The sequence below is a fragment of the Alexandromys fortis genome, unplaced genomic scaffold (genome assembly GCF_014885135.2).
Source record: "Alexandromys fortis isolate MF-2015 unplaced genomic scaffold, M_Fortis_MF-2015_v1.1 scaffold_39, whole genome shotgun sequence".
NCBI lineage: Eukaryota > Metazoa > Chordata > Mammalia > Rodentia > Cricetidae > Alexandromys > Alexandromys fortis.
The window spans coordinates 12529723-12551996 of record NW_026067918.1 but is presented as its reverse complement, the minus strand read 5'-3'; the positions used below and the strand labels follow the sequence as shown (position 1 = coordinate 12551996).

The 22274-nt window shown below is 53.6% G+C and overlaps 1 protein-coding gene across 5 annotated transcripts in view; it reads right to left on the bottom strand.

Annotated features, from left to right (window-relative positions):
* Nucleotides 1-1675: 1675 nt before the first annotated feature.
* Rptor (regulatory associated protein of MTOR complex 1) overlaps nucleotides 1676-22274 on the bottom strand; it is a 283595-nt gene continuing 262996 nt past the window's right edge. For all 5 annotated transcript variants that reach the window (XM_050140239.1, XM_050140240.1, XM_050140241.1 and 2 more), the window contains 11 exons: nucleotides 21421-21531; nucleotides 15441-15546; nucleotides 12688-12802; nucleotides 11768-11892; nucleotides 9078-9182; nucleotides 7911-8017; nucleotides 6270-6397; nucleotides 5634-5720; nucleotides 4623-4739; nucleotides 4119-4248; nucleotides 1676-3517 (listed from right to left, as the gene is read on the bottom strand). In XM_050140239.1, the coding sequence (XP_049996196.1) occupies nucleotides 3449-3517; nucleotides 4119-4248; nucleotides 4623-4739; nucleotides 5634-5720; nucleotides 6270-6397; nucleotides 7911-8017; nucleotides 9078-9182; nucleotides 11768-11892; nucleotides 12688-12802; nucleotides 15441-15546; nucleotides 21421-21531 (1200 nt within the window). In that variant the 3' untranslated portion in view covers nucleotides 1676-3448. The remainder of the gene's footprint in view (nucleotides 3518-4118; nucleotides 4249-4622; nucleotides 4740-5633; nucleotides 5721-6269; nucleotides 6398-7910; nucleotides 8018-9077; nucleotides 9183-11767; nucleotides 11893-12687; nucleotides 12803-15440; nucleotides 15547-21420; nucleotides 21532-22274) is intronic.

The window sequence follows — 22274 nt, the reverse complement described above, 5'->3', positions numbered from 1 at the left end:
TTCCAGTGGAGCCTTGGTCTGCTTTGAGTTTGCCATAGTCCTGCCTCCTGCCATGTGAGGGAGGGGTGCGGGCTGGGATGGAGCAGACTTTCCTGTCACCCTTGGAGGGCCTATCTCCACAGGTCATGGGTAACATGGACAACTTCAGAAGAGGGTGGGTAGAGTGTGTAGGGCCCTTAGATTCACGCCAGGACACAGGTGACATGTTCTCATGGCTCTTGCCCAACTCACCACTCTTGTGGCGATGTCACAGTGTGCAGGGCACTCACGGATTGAACCATCATCTTCCCAGTGTGGGGTCTAGTCGCAGGCCCAGGTCACATAGTGGCCACTAAAAGGGGGCCAGGCAGCATTGGGATGGTGAGTAAGGCTCCTTTGTAAAGGAGGGAGCAAGGCAGGTCGGGGCACAGAGTCCTGGGTTCGGGTGGTCGCAGAACAGTGGTGTCTGAGGGCCACTGGACAGGGAGGCCATGGCAGGCCGGCTGTGGACAGAGGTTCTTTCTCCTAGCCAAGGAAGCACAGACCCAGCTCTGGCTGGCGCCAGGACCACAGGATGCTGCTGGCTGTATCATGTCAAAGGCTCTTCCACACAAAATCCACAGACACTTCCCGGGCACCATACCACCTGCAATTACTGCCCGACTTCTAAAGGACATGGGTGGATGGAAGGCTGGGTAAGCAGTCTTAGGAGGGCAGTCTCAAGCCTGGGTGTGTCCAGACTGCTCCTCCTGAGACAGGACGTCTCCCTGTGCCTGCACATTGCCGTCCAGGTGGGTCTGGGTCCTGTTCTCTTCCCAAAGGGACAGCTGTCACTGATGGCCTGTGAAGTGCTGTGAGGGAGGGATCAGGGTCTCAACATACGGGTTGGGAGAGACAGAGCAGTCCTTTGGGCCCTGCCCCCCTCCTCCATGCACTCTTGGCCTTCTGAGGTCATCCTCCTTGCACCTGAGGTGCCAGTCTGCTTTCTGGAAATACGTGGGTTCTGACCAGACCAGTAATCAAATCAGTATGATCCAGAAGGCCAATTCCTCTGGCCTCCATGGGCCATCTTTGGGGGATGGGGACACAGGAGTGTGCAGTAGGCAGATTATGCCCCCACACTTGCTTGAGGGCTGGGATGTCTGGCCTGGGGGAGCGCTGGGCCTCTGGACCCATAGCTAGTTTGCTGCTGGCCCCTCACAGGACCACACAGCCGGCGGCCTCTCTTCCCCAGGACACCTACCCACCCTCTGCACTACTTGGTCTAACCCAGAGAGGCAGCAATGTTAACAGAAAAATGGGAATGAACGAACATGTGAAGCTGGTCTGTGTAAATGCGGGCAACCTTATTAATGACAAGCCTGAGCTAGCAGAGAAATCCCAGTCACGATGCCGCAAGGTATCCATGGCAACCACCACCTCTTCTATTCTACCCAGGCTCAGGAGGGCTAGTGCAGTGGCCCTGTCCTGGGGCATTCACTTACAGCATCTTGGGCAAGACTCCCACCCCACCCCAGGGGACCGGGGAATGCGAAGCTATGACTGCACAGCTCTTTGGGGGCCCAGCCCCTCCCACCCTTGGCTCACGGGAGCCCAGCCCCCTCCTACCCTCAGCTCATAGGGGCCCAGCCCCCTCCTACTCTTGGCTCATAGGGGCCCAGCCCCTCCCACCCTCGGCTCTCAGGGGCACAGTCTCTTCTCGCGGCTTTATTCTTTATTAACACTTTGCTGCTTGTCACTGCTTTGAGCTTCACTGCAGCTCCATGTCCGGTCAGTCCTTTCAGCTCTCCTTTTGGAGAAATGAGTAGAGACAATGAACTCCAGGCCAGTGCTCTCTCCAGCCTTGGTTAGCTTCATGATTGAGTTTTCCCATCAGACCAGCAAAGGCCCAGCCCCTGGGCAAGATGCAAGCTCTGCAGCTCCACCAGGGAAGGGAGGCCCCGTGCTGCCAAGACAGAACCCCCAGTTAGACAGGGACTGAGCTGGATCACATTTGGAGTTCAGCTGCTGGAAGGTCCCGGCGTGTCCCCCACTGGAGCGCTCTGCAGAACTGGGCAGGGGGCTCCTGGTTGTGTCGGGTGGTTCTAAGGCCTTCCCGACTCCAGGCTGCTGTCTTCCTCTGGAGCCCCTTCTGTCCTGTTGTCCAGCCCCACCTGGCCCTGTGGTCAGCCCAGCACTGCCTGCAGAGGTCCTTTCACATGGACGATGCTCTCGACTAAAACAGAGCACAGCGCAGGGACCCAGCCTCTGCCCTGACTGTTCCAGCCTGGACAGTGGACTCCTATTGGCAGAACTGATTACGCCACTTTGTCCTCCTCTGAAAGATCCTGATTCCCAGGGAAAACGGAAAATGCTTTTAAAAACATCATTACTGTGCCGTGCCCATTCGTGTGCAGCTCATCAGCAGTGCTGTGCTCCACCCAGGGCTGCAATGTCCATGGCCCTCACTTGTGTGTGCACAAAGACACATGCTGACACCAGGACACTGCTGAGAAGCTCTTCCACATCACAGATTGCATCGCGCAACCTTAGCCACACCATCGACAGGGCTGTTGCTGCTCACACGCCTCTGGGGTCCAGTGCAGCCTCTGGACTGTGTGTGACGAGCGTGGGGTCAGCAGGACGACACCTGCAGAGGAGACTGTGAGCCTGCACATGTGTGCACCCTAAGCGCGCACAGACAGGAAGACCAGGGCACCCACATGAGCTTGGGCATGGGTGGGGAGGTTGTGCGGCTGTGGCCACGGCTACTGCCCTATAGGAGAGAAGCACATCAGGTGCAGGCAACAGCTAATTCTACACATCTGCCTCATCTGTGCAGAGTCACAACAGCCCTTGCCTGTGACCTCGGAGGCTAGCTGTGCAGGAGGGGGCCCCTTTCTCACACCAGCATAATGTACTCCGTGATGAGGTGGGTGTGTTGGGCTGCCTCAGTGCCCTAGGAGGGCCAGGTTCAGACTTCCACACTGGGTAGCAGGAGAGGCCTCCCCTCTCCTCCCTCAGTCACTTTCTTCCATTTCCCAGCATTGCCCAGCCTACTCTGAGGGGTTCCTGTCCACACTGCTGAGAGGACAGTGGGGCTGGGCATGGCTCTCAGGAGCCCCAATGCAGCTTTTCTACAGGGCTCCACCTGTCCTGCGACTAATGCTTTGACTGCATGGAAAAACCAATGTATCCTTTGTAAAACCTCAGAAGGAAGCAGGACAGAAGGACCACGATGCCCTGAGACGCATCCTGAGGTCCTTGGGGCCTGGGTGCTGGTTCTTGACAGGAAGCAGCGTCAAACCCTCCCCTGCTCTGGACTTGTACATTACAGTGAGGACAGACAGGAAGAAGTGCGAGCTCCCTCCTCAGTCGGCCAGGGTTTGCAGGGCGGGTAGGTAGGTGGGCACTGCAACCCAAGCAGTGCGGTTTGGTTCACTATGTACAGCAGAGGGTGGCTGCAGCCTGGCGGGAGCCCCGGGTGCCGCTATCTGACACGCTTCTCCACCGAATACACAGAGATGTAGTAGTCGTTGCTTCCTACTGCCAGGTGAGGCTGCGGAGAGAGCAGACGAGCCAGGGCATGAGCCAGGCCTCAGCTACGATGGGAGCTACAGTGTGTGGGGTGAGGGGAAGGGAGCAGGCTGCTTGTACGCTGTGCCCAGCTCTAGCCGGGAGGTACAAACTACCGTAACCCTCTGAACTCCACACAGGCACAGGAATGAAGGCCATTAACTGCCGGATTCTAGCAGGATGATGTATCATCCAAATTCCATTACAGGCAATTTGCATACTACCCACAATTCCCTGCAGCTTCTTTTCAGGATCGCCCCACTGGGACAGTTCTGGGAATCTGATGCTGTGCACTTCAGCAGAGTGAAACGCTCTCTGCAAAACCCTAACCAACCTAACAGTCCACACGAGTGACTCCAGCTATGGAGAGGGGCCCAGGGACACCAGCTGTGTCTCCCTCTGCGCTGTCTATTCTTACCTGCGCATTAAGAACTGAGTTTGGTTCCTAGGGGTCAGGGCGATGGTTTTCTGGAGAACCCAGGCTTATCTCAGCTCTTTATATTCCTGAGCTGGGAAGGGTCTCCACCACTTGACTCCTCTCCCACCTCCCCAGAAACCCGTGAGTGAAGGCACCAGGTACGGACCCAGTGTGGGTGGAAAGCCAAGCAGCTGATGGCCCCGACTCGCTGGCCCATGAACCCATCGTAGTACTTGATGTTGTTGATCAGCTCCCCGTTTCCGTTGTAGATGGCTGTGAACTGGTTCATGGAGCCACTGTGGAGGGAGAGATGTCAGAACATTAGCCTCTGTCTTCCTGTGGTGTGGGAGGAAGACAGGCCAGGGGGCTGCAGCAATGGGACACAGGCCAGGAGGTCCACCTGTATGTCACCCTGAGGCAGGAAGAGGCTACTCCTCTGTTACCCTCAGTAAGGTAACAGAGGCTTCCCCAGAGAAGCCTTGAGGGCGGGTGTTTGCTCTCACGGCTAGAGAAGGTACCGAGAGAGCCCCTGCTTTTATTTCACGGTAGCACAGTTACACCTCTAAGTCGTCCTCCTCCAAAGGCACCGTGAGGACAGAGCCCAAGCGCTGTGCGTGCTGACAGGGTACTCTGCTCAGACGCAGGGGCTGCATGGAGGCAGGGTACCTACCAGGCGATCAGGTTTGCTTGGGGATGGATGTCGAGGGCTGTCAGTCCCTTCACGATCTGCATCACGTTCACGGACTCGGGCATCCGAGGGTCAAAGAAGCGCACGTCTCCATTGACACTGCGAAGGAGGCCACAGTCAGGCTCGCTGTGGGACCAGGTGCACTCCTGGGGCCCCGGGGAGGGTGGCGCTTGCCATGTGAAGTGTCATGCTGGTAAGGCCAAAGCCATGTAGACTCCCAGGGCCCCTATCAAGGGCCTCCCAGGTGGTGCTCACAGCCCCCCATCCTGCTATCCCACTGGCTATGGCAGTCAGGGCTCCTATCAAGCTGCCCCCTCCTAAGCTGGAAAAGGCCAGGACTGACACCAAAGATAGCTGCTGTGCTCACTCAAAGCAGGGCACAGCAGGGTCAGAGAAAAGGCTACGAGCAAGGGCAGGAGCTGAGTGCCACAGAGGCTGGAGCTGATGAAGTGGAGCCCGGTGGATGCCCAGGCCCACAGGGAGGCCAGGCTGCCCCACCCAGGCTTATGCTACAGAGGGGGAAGAGCATCACTCTGAAGGATGTGGCTTCGCGACAGTAAATCACGCTTTGCTGTCTCTTTAACAGGCAGATAAAGATGCGCGGCTCTCAGCACGGTATTTACTGAGTGGCAGGCTGGATTTATGTGCAGAGGCTGGCTGGCAACAAGGCAGTCTGCTGGGGCAGCCAGCCTGCTGGGGACGTGTTGCCAGGTGCGTGTTGACCTGCTGCCCTTGTGCACGCCGGAGGGACACACCTGCCTGCTCATCTTATTCAGCTCATCTCAGACTTCCTGGTGCGTGTTTGTGTGTGCACACGTACACACACGCACACCCTCTTGCTCTGTACACTGACCTTTCTGGCCAGTTGCAGAGCAGAGTCAATTACTGCCCTGAAATGCCACAGCCCCTAGCTGTTTGAATATCAAGGACATATTTAAACGGAGGGAAAATAATGTTTTCCCAGAAAATGTCTTCTGCATTGCTGCTCCTTACCTCACACTCACGATGTGGCCCTCAGGGTGCTTCTGCAGGTAGGCCTTGACCACCCAGGCTGTGTGCTCCCGGTAAGTCATGACTCGGCTAGAGGAGGAAGGTGCGGTCAGGACTGGCCCAGCCCAGTCTCTCTTCCCGCACTGCTCAGGGAGGGCTAGGAGAAGTGGGTGTAAACTGGCCCTGGCCCTGTCCCTGTCCCTGGGCAGAGCCCAGAAGGAAACTCAGGTTGGAGCCACTAGCTAGGCTGTACTAGGTCACTCCCCTCATCTGTCCAGCCTCCAATTCCCCAGTCTGCCTTCAAGTCTGGGCGCCATTTTGGGCTGAGGAAGGCCTACTAGCCCTGCCTTAGATGGCAGCTTAGTGAGAAGGCCACACTGTTCCTCTGTCTTTGTGGGGTCAGCTTGTGTGGAGGTCTCTCTGGGAGGCAGGACACAGGGCTGCGAGATGACTGGGTGCCGGGCAAGGATGGAGAATGGACCCACAAGCCTGGCAGAGGAGGGCGAAGGCTGGCCCATGAAGCATCTCTGTGGTCAGAGCACCACTGTGAACTGCTGACCCTTCGCTGGCAGTGGGGTGGCCTCTGCTGTCTGGAAGGAGCTTGAGCAGCACTGAGGAGAGGGGAGGTGTGGCGGTTACCATTCACTGAGTGCCATCCTCCTGTCGTAGACCCGGATGGAGCCATCGCCCAGGCCAGCCACAATGAGCGAGCGGTGGGAGTCACAGGACAGACTTGTCACACAGCTGTCGGCACCCGTGGGAATGTCCTAAGCCCCAGAAAGAGCGGTGAGGAGGGAGGAGGGGCCTCCAGCTGGCCACACCCACTTCCCTCAGGCTAAGAACAGGTCTCTCCCTATTAGGCTAGCAGAGGCCAGAGGAGCAGGGCTGCACAGCAGCAGGCATGCCCATCAGCTGGAGTGTCTACAGGCCAGAGCAGAGCCTGTGAGCCCGGGCCTGGGCACAGCTGGGAAAAGAACTGTGGGGATGCCTTGCTCTCAGTGCCAATTAAACGTTCCAGCAACATCCCCCTTTCCTGAAAAGAAAGACGAAGCACATTTTGGCAGGGAGAGAGTCTTGTTAGCGCTCTCTTCAAACCCCTAATTAGTCAGGGAAGAGCTGAGGAACTGCTTCTCTGCTCCCCTTGGTGCTGTAAACACTGCAGAAGGGCAGGGGGTGATGAATGGGAGCAAAAAGGAACAGGAGCTGGGGATGCGCCTCAGAGGGAAAGACGGGGGAGCCCAAGAGGAACTCATGGGAGCGGGGGTGGGGAGCTGTGAAAGAGCCACGTTCCCTCCTTTGCAGCTGATGTAATGACACCCAAAGAGGCACTGCACCTGTAGGGACCCCAAGGGTCCCACACAGCCCTCCAGAAGTAGGAACAATCAGGCACTATCTCCCCATATGAGCAGAGACCCTGGAAGACAGGGTTTTACTTCAACTGTTTGGTGGCATCGTGGGGCTTGAGGAGACCATGGAAGGACAGGCCTCAAATCATGCCAGTTCTTATCATTCCTGCTGGCCTCTGCCCTTTGCTCTGCAGAGATGCCCACAGCTGTCGAGGCCCCACTTTGGCAGGGCAGGCTGGAGAACACTGAGGACAGGCTCTGCTCTGTGGCTCTCTGACACCAGGATACAGCAATCCCTCGGCTACCTACGTGATGTCCTTACAGTAGCTGTGATTTTGCCTTGGATCCAAAGGACATAGGTGCAACTGGACTCTGGCAAAGAAGCCCTGGTATCAGAGGCAAAACCAATGCACTCTATTAAAATGAAAAAATTTGGAGCCAGACCGGTCTACATAGTAATATTATGTCACAAAAACAAATCAACAATCTTGAAAATGAAAGATGGTCTAAGTGAGGGGCTGAGTTCTAGCCCAGTGGCAGCCCAGGGAGGTATTCGGCACACACGAAGCCCTGCCTTCTGTGCCCAGCACCACAGGGTAAGGAAGCATGCAGATGGTCAAACAATTAGCTGTTCTCATTTAAGATATTTCACCCGACTGATTTCTGATATTCCCCAATCTGCACAGAGAAACAATATTTGGATCAGCACAGGCTTAATTATGCTGTAATGCAGGGTCAAAGGGCTTAATCACTGTGCAGCCAAAGGAGATTAGCTTGTCGCCTGCCAGCAAGATGCCATCTCCTGTCTGTCTCCCTGCAGACAGACAGCTGGGCAGCAGTCACCGACTGTGCTTGCCTTGGTTCTCTTTGACAGGGACGAGGTCTACTCTGGGATCACGGGCGTCTGTGCTATGAAGCAGGGCGTCTGTGTTACCTGCACTTTCGTCTCACGGTCAGTATCCCAGATTCGGACGATGCGTACGTCTCCTGAGCTCATGAGCAGGCCAGTCTCTTGCTCCCAGTCTACCACCATGCCAGCTCCTGGAGAAACAGGGACAGGATGGGCCATCCTGGGCATCCCTCTCACTCACCTAAGGCAAGGCTGGTGCAATGGCATCAGATGAGCACCGTGCTCTCCCAGGACTTTACACACTCCACTCCAGGAACTGTATCACAGGACTCAGAATCTCTGTCCACCAAATACAGTTTCAGCATATCACCTTTCAGTGGCCTCCAGGCCCTAGTTCTTAGGAAAAGCAGGGATCCTATACAGGCCATGGCCACCTGTATGCTAGCCCTGAGTAAGACACCGAGGAGAGCGTCCTGACTACCAAAATGGAGACCAAGAGCAGACACAGGGAAACGAGCTCTCAGCTAAGTGCAGTGCCCATCATCCCGGCTACTGAGGGACTGAGGCAGGAGGACGGCCAGTGGGCAACTTGACTCAGCTCTTAGGAATTCTCCCAAGGTCCCTCTCTCCACATGGGCATGGACCTCCATCAAGCACAGTGTTTACAAAGCCAGCTTCTATACCCAAGGTACCTAAGGCACATGCAGGTACCATGGAATGTTAACTCAGCAGAAGCCATGGGGCAGGAGCTAGGTCACCCGGTTGTCAGTGCTGCAGGAGGCACCTGCCTACGGAGAGGACACCTCCTGAAGCCTGACTCCCTGAGCACCCTCTGGGCTGCACTCATTCCTCATCTCAGTCAGCTCAGACTTCTACAAGGAGACCACAGGTCTCAGCAGCCCAGGCAGGTGGGAGTGTGGCTGGACTTCTCCCAAGACGGGAAGAAGCACACACAAGGTCGCCATGTCGCCTTCGTGCGCAGCCAGCAGCGGTGCTTTCCCAAGCCATACGTGGCCATGCGCAGGGCTGCCTACAACTCGGGCAAACTGAGAACACGGCAGAGCATTGGAATCCTGGAGTGTTGCCTATTCTTGTGGTTTCCAGGGGAGACCACAGGATGCTTTTGGAAACTCAGAAGGGAATGGGTGTCCTGGAGGCATCAGAAATGTCTTCCACAGTTCTGGATGGCCTTCTCCCGAGGAGCAAAGGCCCACCCGATACTACCCGTAGCGTGTCTACGAGCTGACCCACCTCGTGTTGTTGGCAGCATGTCTGAGAGCCCCTGCCATGCAGTAACCATCTCTGGATTCTTTTCCAAATCAGCAAAATTTTTCCAGACCCTGATGGCACCATCGTCTAGGGAAGGAGAAAAGCAGTATGAGCCCGTGCCCTGGAGGTGTGTCCACCCCATCTCTAAGACACAGATGCAGGGTTCTGGATGCCTGGCCCTGCTGTGCTGATGTGGGTGACCAGGAGAGAGAGCTGTACAGGGAGATGGGTTCATGGTAGACCCCAGCGCTGGAAACCACAGGCCACACGTCAGTGGCTTGGCTGCATGGCCACTTCTTCCCAGAGCCAGCAGCATGGACGGCTCTCTCCTCAGGACAGGAGCTGGGTGAGAGCCGAATCACTGCCTCACTCTTCCTGTCTGGTCCAGTCCCTCAGTGTGTGAGACTTAGTTTTCCAGAGGACAAATCTTTGGGGCCTTCATCCTTGTCCACACTGCCCTGGGTGTTCTGCACACTTATCAGCCTGACCTAAGGTTAGAGAGGATGGTTGCTTGGCTCACCAGACCAAAACACGCGAGACCCCCGTCCGCCTTGCTTTTAGAGGCTTAGAAAGGAGGAGGCCCTTCTACAGCGGCTCCCTTGAGTCAAAGGACTCCAGCACCTTGATGCCATTCCCCTTTGTTTTCCTCCCCCTTGGTGCCTTGAGAATCTTAGTCTGACCCTGACCTCTCCTGAAGGCCTAGCTGTGCCCTGAGGGTCCAGCCCCACTGTGTAGAGGTCGCTCCTGGCCAGCACTGGTGCTGAGGGTCCTGAGGTGGCTCTGCTAGACAGACTTTTAGGGCCGTACGTCTTCACTGAAACAGGAGATGGACACTCACAACAACAAAACAAACAAGAAAACAAGATGGAGACACTCACGCTCAGCACCCTGACTGATGCTGACCGTGTTGACACTGCAGGGGGCGCTTGGGTGTAAGCAATGTTCCCAAAGTCCTGGGAACAGGCAGCCTATACCACTAAGGAGCAGAGACTAAACTGTCTTCCAGGTCATGAAAGCCCAGACTCCAGCAGCTCGGCAGACACGGGTCTCCAATATGCCTCAACACAAGAGCCGTGGACTCTAGTCACAAAGGACCCTTCCGGTGACCACATCCCAACAGCACCTCCGGGCTCTGATCCCGGTGACCGCTGAGTTTCTGTACACTGGTCGAGCTGGATGAGAATGACTGCGGCTGTGACCAGCTCTGCAGGAAGCCAGCAGCCACTCCCTGGCCTTCCCTAGCAGTGGATGTGGACACGGCAGCCTGCTGCGTGCTGGGCTACTGGACTGGAGGCCCACCTGTGCCACCTCCAGTTGCTATCTGAGTCCCTCGGGTACCACTGCATCACTCAGGGCTGGACTGTAGGGCTGTCAGATTAATTTCTGGGGGTAGTTTCCCCTTTGAAGTGTGAACATAAGCCATATATTTGTAAGTCATATACAGGGATTATCAGTGGTCTCAAGTGGTGCAGAAACCAAGTCCAGGCCCAGGATGAGGACAGAGAAGCCTGGGACTGTGGCCTCAGGGCCCCTCTATTAGCCTTGCCACCACCTTCCGACCTGACAGCAGCTTCTCACCAGCAGGAGGTCATGGTGCTGGTGTGACTCTCTTTCTGCAGTTTGTGCGGGGCTTGTGATGCCAGGCAAGCCCTCTACCACCAAATGGTCTCACCAGCAGGAGGTCATGGTGCTGGTGTGACTCTCTTTCTGCAGTTTGTGCGGGGCTTGTGATGCCAGGCAAGCCCTCTACTACCAAACGGTCTCACCAGCAGGAGGTCATGGTGCTGGTGTGACTCTCTTTCTGCAGTTTGTGCGGGGCTTGTGATGCCAGGCAAGCCCTCTACCACCAAACGGTCCCCGATCCAGGACCTGTGTTGTCAGAGGGTTAAAACAGCTGTGGCTGGGGAAGCCCTGGGTCAGGTCACAGCAGTGTGTTAGTGCATGGGGCAGGGTACACTTGGCTGTAATCCCTGAATTTGGGAGAAAGAGGCAAGAGGATCAGAGTTCAAGGTCATCGCTGGCTATAGAGTGGGCTTGAGGCTAGACTGGGCTACATGCGAGGGTGTCTTAAATAAGGGGACACAACACAAAGTAACACCTACCACCAACCTAGACTTAGTAGTAGACAACGGAGACTACTGTTCAAAACTGAGCATGAGATCTGATTACTTCAGGTGGAAGACCAAACAAGAAAACAGAGTGAGAGCCGCTCCTGTGTCTGAAACACCCCTCCTCAGCCACCTTCGGAAGCAGGAAGCTGGCCTGCAAAGATGGACAGACCTGGCCTGGGAGCCGTAATCCCTCTGCATGGTCATGGGAGGAGGGGAGCTCATGGAGCCAAAGGTTGGGAGCAGCATGGGCCCTTGTGAACATTATGGCCTAGGATGTCCTCCTTGGCTTTCATGTGTTATCTGGGGGCCCATGTGGATCCCCCATGAAGGTTAGGAGGTTAGAGGCTGATGTGGCATTTCCAAGTCATGGAAGGGCCAGGGACACTTGGTGGAAAGATGGTCCTAGAGCCCTGACCAACATCTTGCCTTGTATTCAAGCCCTTTCCCTCACAAATGTCACACTTCAGAATGATGGGAACCTTGGTGTGCAGTGTTTTATGAAAAAGGGAGAAACAGAACAAAGATGCCCCTCAGGCCTAGGGCCACACCAGTCCGGCTCACCTGTGGCTGTCAGCAGCAAGGAGCAGTCCTGGCCATTCAGGTACTCCATGGCGGTGACCCTGGTGTACCGAGGGTTGCCATTGTGGAAGTAGTCCAGCTTCTCTCCTTTCTCCCAGTCCCAAAAGCTTGAAGGAAGAAGGGCGATCACAGAGAGACAGTCACTAAGGAAACCCAAACCCCGGTGGGAGGAACTGGCCAGTGAGCATGAGGAGCTTGTGTGCTACTGGTGGGAGGTATGGTGTGGTCCCCAGGAAAGACTGGCACAGCATTCCACCCCGGCACGTTCCTCGGGAACTGAACACAGGGACCTGGGGTGACAGGTACGCCCACACCAGCACTCAAGGGAGCAACCTAAGCACCCTGCACAGCCGAGAATGTGGGAGAACCTCACAACAGAGTACCACCAGGCCCCAGGAGGAAACGCTGACAAATGCTACAGTCGGAGCGAGCAGTGAGATAAAAGTGAAAGAAGACAGTCACAAGGGACAGACACCACAGGAATCCACTCTCAGGAAAGATGGTGCTGATGGCACCTGAGGGGAGGGACTGGTGCCCATTGTGTGGTTTGGATACGGGGCATGGAGAACATTCTGGAGGTGGTGGTGGGGTTGGCCTTCACAGCATGCATGTGCACTGACAGCAAATGGTTAAAATGCCCGGTTTCCTGTCACACACAGTTTACCACAACTTAAAAAACAAAAGAAAGGGGGTTGGGGAGGGAGATCTATAGACATTTTATAAACGATGAACCTGCGACAGTGGGCAGTTTCCTCATTACACCAGGTCATTTTAAATTCCATTCTCTCTCGGGGTTCCTCGGTCCCCTACCTGGCCTTTCCTTAGCAGTGCAGCCCAAGTGAGTCTAGAATTGGGTGCCATGGGGAGGGGAGGGCAGCAGGGTGAACTGAAGCCGTGCCTACCAGATGCTGTCCTTGTCGGCGACAGCTATGCATGGTGTGAAGGGGTGGAATTTGACCACAGAGGGGACGCCAGGGTTCCTGTTCAGAAAGATCTGATCATCCAGTCTGCTGATGCCTGCAAGAGATAACGGAGCCAAGTTCTCATCTCCAGCAACACTGACATGGCCTTACTAGAGCTGAAGTAGGGGAAGCAGGGGCCAGAGAGAAGGGCTGACAGCACACGCTGAGGAAAAGGGGCTGTAACTCAGTGCATCCAAAGGCTTGGTGCTGTCTCAGAGCCTGCTGGAGGCAGACACTGACATACGTTTGACCAGTGCTTCCTATACTATACACAGCAATATGCAGAGTAGAAGAACTTGAGTTGGAAGAGAGTGCTAGGATTTCAGGATGAAGGAGGGTGTGGTTGCCACCACGCATGACCCAGCTAAGGCCCAGGGTCTTCAGTCTGGAAAGCAGCTAGCCAAGAAATCACAAGGGTGAAGGACACAGGACAGGTTTTCTTACCAGGTCCCACACATTAGTCAAAAATAGACACCCTCCTGGTTTTTCAAGAGACAGAAAGCAGGCAGCTGGACTCTGCTGGACATGGTACGGAGGGCAGTAAAGTCTCCTCAGAGTACACACTACTTCAGAGCTTCAGCACCAAGGAAGGAAGACAGCACCTTCTGCCTTGGCTCCAGATACCTGCATGGACCTCTGGGTATCCAGGAAGGTGCTTCAGGGACCACACATCTTTTTAGCCAGTGGTCATAGCTCTTGGGTGGACAGAGGAAAGCTTTCCGGTCTAGCCAGAAGGCCCTTACATGAGCCTATGGAGAGGCAGACACCAGCTTGTGGGTAGCTCTGAGCTAGGCTCTTTCCACTTGTCTGTGCCCTTGCTGTATAGGGGACTCTAGGATGGCGGCCCTGAAAGAATCACACCGTTCAGCCAGGTAGGCTGCTCTGCACACTGCGTCTACCCTCTGGTTCATGCAAACAGCAATGTGTGGCAGCTGGCCCAGGTCACCAGGAAAAGCCAATGATGATCAGGGCCTTGAAGAATGCCAACTGGTCTTTCCTAGTTCCCATCTCCTGGGGCCTGATTTGCACTTCTGCAGTCAGTGCCACCCAGTCTGCAGGCGTCATCTCCTACCTCTCTTCTGACCTCTCCCAGCACATACTCGGCTGTCCAACAAGGAAAGGCTTATGCTGAATCTAGACACAGCCTGGGTGACCGGAAGAACGCACTGCGGCCCACTTAGTGCTGAGCTACTGTGTCTCCATCTCACCTGATTCTTCAGCAGCTACTGGCCCTGTCTCTGAGGCAGTGGCAGAAGTACAGACGCGCAGCGCAGGACCCAGCCTTCTGTATGTGGGCTCTGGACTCGCACTCAGTCCTCATGCTCGTGTGGCCATCTCCCAGCCCCACCTGTCTTTGTATTCTAATGCACGCCTCAGTTCTGAATAGAAATGCCAGGCAATGTTGCCTCTGCAGCTGGACCAAGAGGCCCCCAGACATCTTACTGTGTGGGCCTGGTTTCTGAACTGGTTTCCAACCTCGCGTCAAGAAATCAGCCTGCCCTAGCCGCCATGGCCTGGAGTCCTAAGAAAACACTGTCTAGGGGAGTGCAGTGGACATGGGCTCTGAGAGGGCTGGTGCTATCTAGGAAGGCGCCGTGGACAGTGTGTACCCGCTGCACACAGAGTTAGGAGACCCCAGCACCTACAAGGAGCCATGAGGAGCCAAGAGCGGGAGCAGGGACTGTGTCAGGGCCACAGGTACCCAAGGGCCTGCATCTTAGATCGGGGGACACAAGCATCGATATGCAGGAAATGAGGTACTCAATGAGGCAGGCCTGGGGCTGAAGCTGGCATGGCCGTCTGTTTCAGTGGGAGGGACAGTCTGTCTTCTGAGGCTCAGTCCTAATTTAATAAGTAACTGGTCATTATTTTCTAAATTTCAGAGGATAGGGAGGTATGATCAAAACTGTGACTTGTGGAACTGGGAGAAGGCCACAGACTGACCACACTGACCCTCAGCCATGGCTGCTTCTATGAGAAAAACTACTTGGAGACATTGGAGACATTAAGTGGCCTCTACCTCTCCTTCTCATGCAATCAGAGCCGTGGAATTGCAGCCTTGCTCTACACGCCTTAACAGAGTAGATGAAGAACCCTGGTCTTAGGGTGAGGTAATATGGCCCTCATTCCTGCCACAGTTGGGACGATCCTGTTCCCTGCATGCTCCAGGTCTGGGGGACACACTGCACAACCTTCCGACAGGAGCTTGCTCCTGGGTTCCAGAGCAGCACCATACTGTCTTTGGCTAATCAGTAACACTGTCTCCATGAGGCTGGAAGGGGGCAAACATAGCATGCTGTCAAGTCTGGGAAAGGTCTGGTGAGGGCGCAGTTGTCGAGCTTTGGAGAAATGGAGCCAGTGGTCACTTCAAGGACATCCTGGGTGGTTAGTGAGATGTGGGCTCCCAGGGCCTGAAAAGGCCTGCACCCCCTTCTGGAAATGCCAAAGAGCAGAGCTGATACTTCTCTGAAGGCCACTATCTAGTCGGGACTTGCCTCTATGAGAGCCCAGGGCAGGAAGGTCCTTCAGGAGAAGCCTTCCCCATGAGGTGGCCTCCTCTTCCCCGATGCCACCGATGTCCCAGCTGCCTCTACCAGTCAGTGTGCTGGTCTGCAAGGGCAGCACACACAGTGCCTTGGGCACTGAATCTATCTGGCAGAAGACCTGCTCCTCTGGGGGCGCTATGCACTTACCCTTCTGAATGACCTGCTGGGCCTGCTTTCTGACTCTAGTGTTCCTCAGGAACCGCCACTCACGCTCCTTGCGGATCTGACTCTCCAGGTCATGCTCTTCAGGGATCTATAAGGACAGAAAACCCAAGTTTAGGCTTAACAACTAGAAGACAGTCTCTGCTGAGCCGGGCATGGTGCTGTATGCCCATGATTTCCACACTGGGGCTGAGGCAGGTGGCGCTCCATGAGTTCGAAGCAGTATGGTTTATTTGGTGAATTCCAGGACAGCCTGGGCTACAGAGTGGTCCACATCTCAGGGATTCCATGATTTTCACACTGGGGCTGAGGCAGGTGGCGCTCCATGAGTTCGAAGCAGTATGGTTTATTTGGTGAATTCCAGGACAGCCTGGGCTACAGAGTGGTCCACATCTCAGGGAAAATAACAAACAAATGACATTACTCTCTGAGAACTGGAGGTCTGGATCCTTTAGTCTGGGCTAAAGGCTGGGTGGGGGAGATGATGCTGTACAGTGGGGTCCTGAGATTTCCCAACAAGAGAAATGCCTCCAGCATGTAGAGGCAGAGGTGCTGGCTTTGACAGCTGCACTTGCGGATTAACCTCATTGACTGATTCTCTTGAGAGGCTGCGATAGTTTTATATTCCCCAAACACTGAGACAATCAATGAACAGGATAAGACACAGAGAGGACCTGTCTGGGCCAGCCAGGAAACAGTTGCGCCCTGAGGAAGACAGCACCAGGAAGAAGACCCCAAGCAGGACTATGTTTCTTCTTCAGTGTTTTATTGCTATGCACCCTTCTTTTTCTTCTCAAAAGTTGCAGACACACACACACAACAACAGCAAAATCATCTGCCACAGGAGGACACCCACCTGGACACAGGGAGATGTCACTGCCTCCCTGAGAATGATTAGTGGTTTAAAAATGGCCCCCCAGCAGTAAATGTGGATTGAGAACCACGCGTGTCATTTCATGACAATGCAGAGCTTACTAGAGAAGACATGGAGCAATAGTGAGCAGCTTCAGACAGATCTCAGTGCGCAGGAGATGCACTTTGGTGAGACCCAGGTTCTCTGGGAGCAGATCAGGAGAGGTCTAAAAGGTGCCTGGAGAGGAAGAGGGACTTGAGGGGTGGGACTCTAGGCCCTGGTGCAGCTCGGCTCTCTGAGACTGCACTGCTGCTGCACATGGAGTGAACCCAGGGCAACTCCAGGACAGAGACAAGCAAGGCCTGGAGGAGACACACGGGGGGACCCAGGCACACAGAAGCCTGGAGGGGACACACTGGGGGGGACCAGGCACACGGAAGCCTGGAGGAGACACACAGGGGGGGATCCCAGGCACACGGAAGCCTGGAGGGGACACACTGGGGGGGACCAGGCACACGGAAGCCTGGAGGAGACACACAGGGGGGGATCCCAGGCACACGGAAGCCTGGAGGGTGTCAGGCAGTCTGGCACTTGCACTGTCACTGGTGACAGAAGCCTGGCCCTGGACTCTGTCTCCTGGCGGTGAGGGGCAGTCTCTGTACCCAGCACTCAGAAGTGAGCCTTCTCTCAGAGCTGCTATACTTGTGAGAGGCAGCAGAAAGCAGAGGACGGCCCAGAGAGAGGGAAGCAGCACACTGTGAAAAGGTACAGGCATGGAGCCACTGCGGGTAACCAGCCATCAGTGGAGTGACCGGATGAGACTGGACAGCAGACTATCCCCTTCCTGGGCATTACCCCTCGCTTTCTCTCTATTCACCTCTGGGCAGAATAATATTGCCTTTTGGAAAACAAGCATCCAGGCCTGGCTTTTGGGATCCTCTCTCCAAACAGCTTCTAGAGCAGTGTTCTTAACCTTCCTAATGCCGTGACCCTTTAATACAGTTCCTCATTGTGGTGACCCCAACCATAAAATTATTTCATTGCTACTTCATAACTGCAATTTTGCTATTGTTATAAATCATAAATATCTGATATGTGACCCCTTTGAAAGGGTCATTCAGTCCCCAAAACAGCGGTGACCCACAGGTTAAGAACCACTGTCCTAGAGGGATGTGGCCTGCTTCACAGTATTAACACGATTAGTGTCCTGACAAGCCAGTTCAGTACCTCTTGGCTTCTCAGAAAGATCAATTACAGCTCCGAAGCCGGCACAGGCAGCTGAGAGGGAGCTGAAAGGCGAGGCTCAGCCCATCAACATGTTTACATGCCCCTTCCCCTTGTCAAGTCTGCCTTTTGGCCGCAGGCTCCCGTCTTCTGACCTCGTGCTTTTGCCTGTTCTAGAGAGGGAGATCCATAGACCACAGAGAACACTGCACTCAGCACAGCATGGCACAGACTTCTGTGGGGAGGCCCTCTCTCAGAAGATCACTTTCAAAGTTAACAAACCCTTCCCAAGTTGGTTCTGGTCATGGTGTATCATCGCAGCAATAAAAATCCCAACTACGACACAGAGTTCGTGTACACAGTCTGGGTTCAAATGTGCTGTGCAGCTGAGGACCGCCATGAGAGCTGCCAGAGGATCTATTTGATGAAGTCCAACTCATCATCTTGTTTTCTTGTATGACTTGTGGGGTTTCTGTATCTTATTAAAGGCTCTGTGTAGCCCAAAGGTTTGTAGTTTGGGGTTTTACATGTAGGAACACAATTCACTCTGTTGGTAAGGTGTTTCTTTGAAATGTCTCTGCTGAACTGGACTGTTTTCACGCCTTGGCTGAAAATCAATGGAACCTGCCTGTGTGGCTGTCTCTCTCTATTCTGCCCTACTGATCTATGTGTCTGTCCATGTTCCAGGTCCACACACATCCTGATTACCAACTGGACAGTCTTGACATTGGACAGTGTGAGCCCTGCAGCTTTGCTCTATTGCAGAATTTCTAGTTTTTGGAGTTTCACTGCTTCTCTCCATATTTAAAGCTCATCATTTTTGCCAAAACAGTTTCCCTGGGACTTTGATCAGGGCTGCGCTGATTTAAGTGGCCATTTTGGGAGGCCCAGCACCTGCACACCACTGAGCCTTCCCACCTGTGAACATGGCCTCTCTTATTTCTTTTACAGTATTATAATTTTCAATATCAAAAAATTTACACTCAGTATTTCTGTTTTGTAGTGTTATTTGCGAATGCCACTGATATTGCATCTCAATTTCCAGTTGCTTCTGACAGAGATGTCAGTGATTGTGTAGCAAATCTCTTCATCTGGCAAGCCCACTGAGTCCAGCTCATCCCAGGAGTGCCCCCCACCCCTGTACTGCAGAGGAGTACAGAGGCACTGGAGTCTAGGTGAGCTGAGGACAGCTGGCCTTTGAGGACTCTCACCCACCGCCTGTACCAAGGGATGGCTGCTCACTCTATGATGGTCCTTTGGGAAGACACTGAGCTCAGTTTTAAGTCTAGTGGCAGTACATTCTGAGTCACCTGTGCCCTTCCTTTCAGCACACAAGGATGACAGAAAAGAAGCAATTTTCAAGGCCTTCAAGAAAAGCCTCTCACTAGTGTCCCAAGAAGTTACCATTACTGCCAGCCGCTGCCAGCATGGTGGAGGGAAGCAGGGGTCTGTGTCTGCATTTTCCAGCCTTACCTGCCATGAGCATGGACTATATCAGGAAACCAAATGCTGGTAAAGTTCTCAATGGCCCGCAGTGTCTGAGTGCCTCAGTGTGGGATCTTTACCACACATGTCCAGGGCATGCACCCTCCTTCCCACAGATCAGAAGGGCGTGCTCCCCTGCTGTGTGGGCAGCCACGGACCTGTGCTCGTTCCTACAGCTTGGTCCCCACACGAGGAAGATCAGAAAGCTCATTTCTTTACACCCCAACCCTTCATACTTGGTACTACACAGTGCCATACTACCGAGGTGTCCGAGGTCACAGAGTTCTCTTCTAGGATTTCACATGAGCATGTGGGCCATAATGGCCTACAGAACTACTATTCCTCTAGAGGTCCAGCTCTTAGTATTTGTCTAAAACTTTCTGTCATAAGGATTTTCTTATGCGACAAATTTTTTGGTCTGTTTTGTTTTGCAATAGGGTCTCAAACACGGTCCAAGCTGTCTCTGCTTCCTCCCTCCTCGACCTCCTGAGTGCTGGGATTATTATGGGCATGTACCACCACACCTGGCTGTTACTAATTAACTTTCAGATTTAATTGTAAAAAAAATACTTACACCAGGCAGTGGCGGCACACGCCTTTAATCCCAGCATTCAGAAGGCAGAGGCAGGCGGATCTCTGTGAGTTTGAGGCCAGTATGGTCTACAAGAGCTAGTTCCAGGACAGGCTCCAAAGCTACAGAGAAACCCTGCCTCAAAAAAAAAACAAAAACCAAAACCAAACCAACCAACCAACCAACCAAACAAACAAACAAACAACAAAAACCAAAAAATACTTGCTTAGCTGGGCAGAGTAGCAGTAGCACATGCCTTTAATCCCAGAACTCTGGGAGGCAAAGGCAGGTGGATCTCTTGAGTTTGAGGCCAGCCTGGTCTACAGAGTGAGTTCCAGGACAGCCAGGGTTACACAGAGAAACCCTTGTCTTGAAAATCCAAAAAAACCAAAACCAAAACAAAAAGACTTGTTTCATAGTTTCAATAATTTCTAACCAAATGTTTCAAGACTTTTTATTTATTATTATTTTATTTTTTGGTGATCCTGAGATGAAACTTGTGGCTTCTAGTACAACAGGCAAGCTGTCCATCACTGAGCCACACCCTGGCCCAGCCCTGAGGAGGTTTTATTTTTATTTTATTTTTACAGTGCTTCTCTATGGAACCCAGAGTCCAGGGAAAGAGAGGCGTGTGCCCTGTCACTATGCCCTCAATCCTATTTCAGAATTTTTAACTGTCCAGTCTCTGTTAGGCATTTAAGTGTATCTCAATTTTTGCTTTTAAAGGACTCATAGAGATCGTATATATTTGATTTTTATATATCATCTTAATAAAGCAATGATTACTTTGAAGGGAAGGGTGGCTCAAGACATAGGAAGCCCGGCCATTTTATACTCTAACGGCTGTTTTGAATGCTTTTTAGAGAACTTACTTGGGCATCTAGCTCGACATACAAGTAAGAATAAGCTGTGGCTCTCAGTTGTCAATATACAGGAAGGAGAAGACATTCAGAGAGCCTGCTTCAGGCCTACAGACAAACCTAAAAGCCCATTTTCTGCAGCTCTGACATGGAGACAGACTCAGGGGCTGACCCAGTGTAGATGCTGTTGGTTTGGGGCCATTCATTAGCTTGGGCACAAATCTGTAGTCTTGAAACATCTTGCACTACAGTTAAGGCAGATTAAGATCAGAAGGCATTTTGGTAGGCTAAGTCCCCATTGTCACCAAGCACGGTCCAAGGACAGCTCTGAACACACACTCTTCCACGGGGAGTTAGACAAGGAAACACGTGACACTGGCAAGTCCCAGACAGGCAGATTTCTGCCCGTGCTTTCTTTGGGAAGACAGGAAGAAACCAAAGCCGGCCACTTTGGCTCTTCTTTTGGTCCCTTAAGCCTTGTTTAGGACAGGGTTTCTCTGTGTAGCCCTGGTTGTCCTAGAACTCACTCTGTAGACCAGGCTGGCCCACAGAGATCATCCTGCCTCTGCCTCCCGAGTGCTGGGATTAGAAGCATGCACCACCGCCACCACCACCACTTGGTGGGCTCTTCTGTCTTAACTGTCGCCACCTGTTCTATGACAGCACTCCGGTGCCACGGAAACAAAGGTAAGGATGAGTGTGACTGAGCTCCCCTACCCACACCCCTGCCAATCCTGGCCCACCTGCTCAGGTCACAGGTGGGCTAACAGACCCCGGCAGCCAGAGATGGGGTTAAGATTGGGTTTTGAGTCACTAGGAAGTGACTTTTAGGAACAAGGATCAAGCCCCAAGGCCAGCACCAGGGACAGGGGCAAAGAGAAGGCAGCCTGAGGACTTCAGCTTCAGGTGTGAGCGCCGGGGTTGCCGAAGCCACATCCCAAGGTTCCACTGCGGCCAAGAACTCATACTCACCTTCATGACTGGCTGGGCGAAGTATCGGGCACTCCAGTCGCAGAACCCAGTCTGTATGGTGGCACACATGAAGCTTTTGTGTCCGGCTGCATCGTCTGCATCATCTGTGGTCTGGGGGTGTTTGCGAAGGAGCAGAATCACGAGGAAATGCGTTAGTCTCATTGCTCCTAGACCGATTTTAGCTTTTTTTAAAAATTTATTTATTTATTTATTTATTTATTTATTTATTTATTTATTAATTATGTATACAATGTTCTGTCTGTGTGTGTGCCTGCTGGCCAGAAGAGGGCACCAGACCCCATTACAGATGGTTGTGAGCCACCATGTGGTTGCTGGGAATTGAACTCAGGACCTTTGGTAGAGCAGGCAATGCTCTTAACCTCTGAGCCATCTCTCCAGCCCCCCGATTTTAGCTTTGTTTGAGACAGGGTCTCACTGTGTACCCAATCTTCCCATCTCATGCCAGTGGGCCTGGCACTCCTCTCCTTACACCCGAAAGGACATCTAGCGTATGACAAAGGTCACGGCGCTCTTCTCCCCTGCAGTATATAGCAATGGTCTTCCTACCCAGCATTCTGAGTGCTGGGGTTCCAGGTGTGTGGGATGGCTCTAAGCTGTGGCCCCTTCTTTATTCCCCAGATGACAAAGTGAGCCCCAGCCCCTCTGCTGCTGAGTGTCACCCTGAACATCCCCGCTTGGCAGCTGAGAGGATGAGGCTCATCTCTGTGGCTCTCGGAGCCTGGGGCAGCAGCACACTCCTCTCTCCTGAACTATTCTTTCCAGCTTAGTTAAAGGCAGAGTGTGTGCCTGCTTGTGCAGAGTAATAGAATGCTCACAGAAAAAAAACCAAAAAA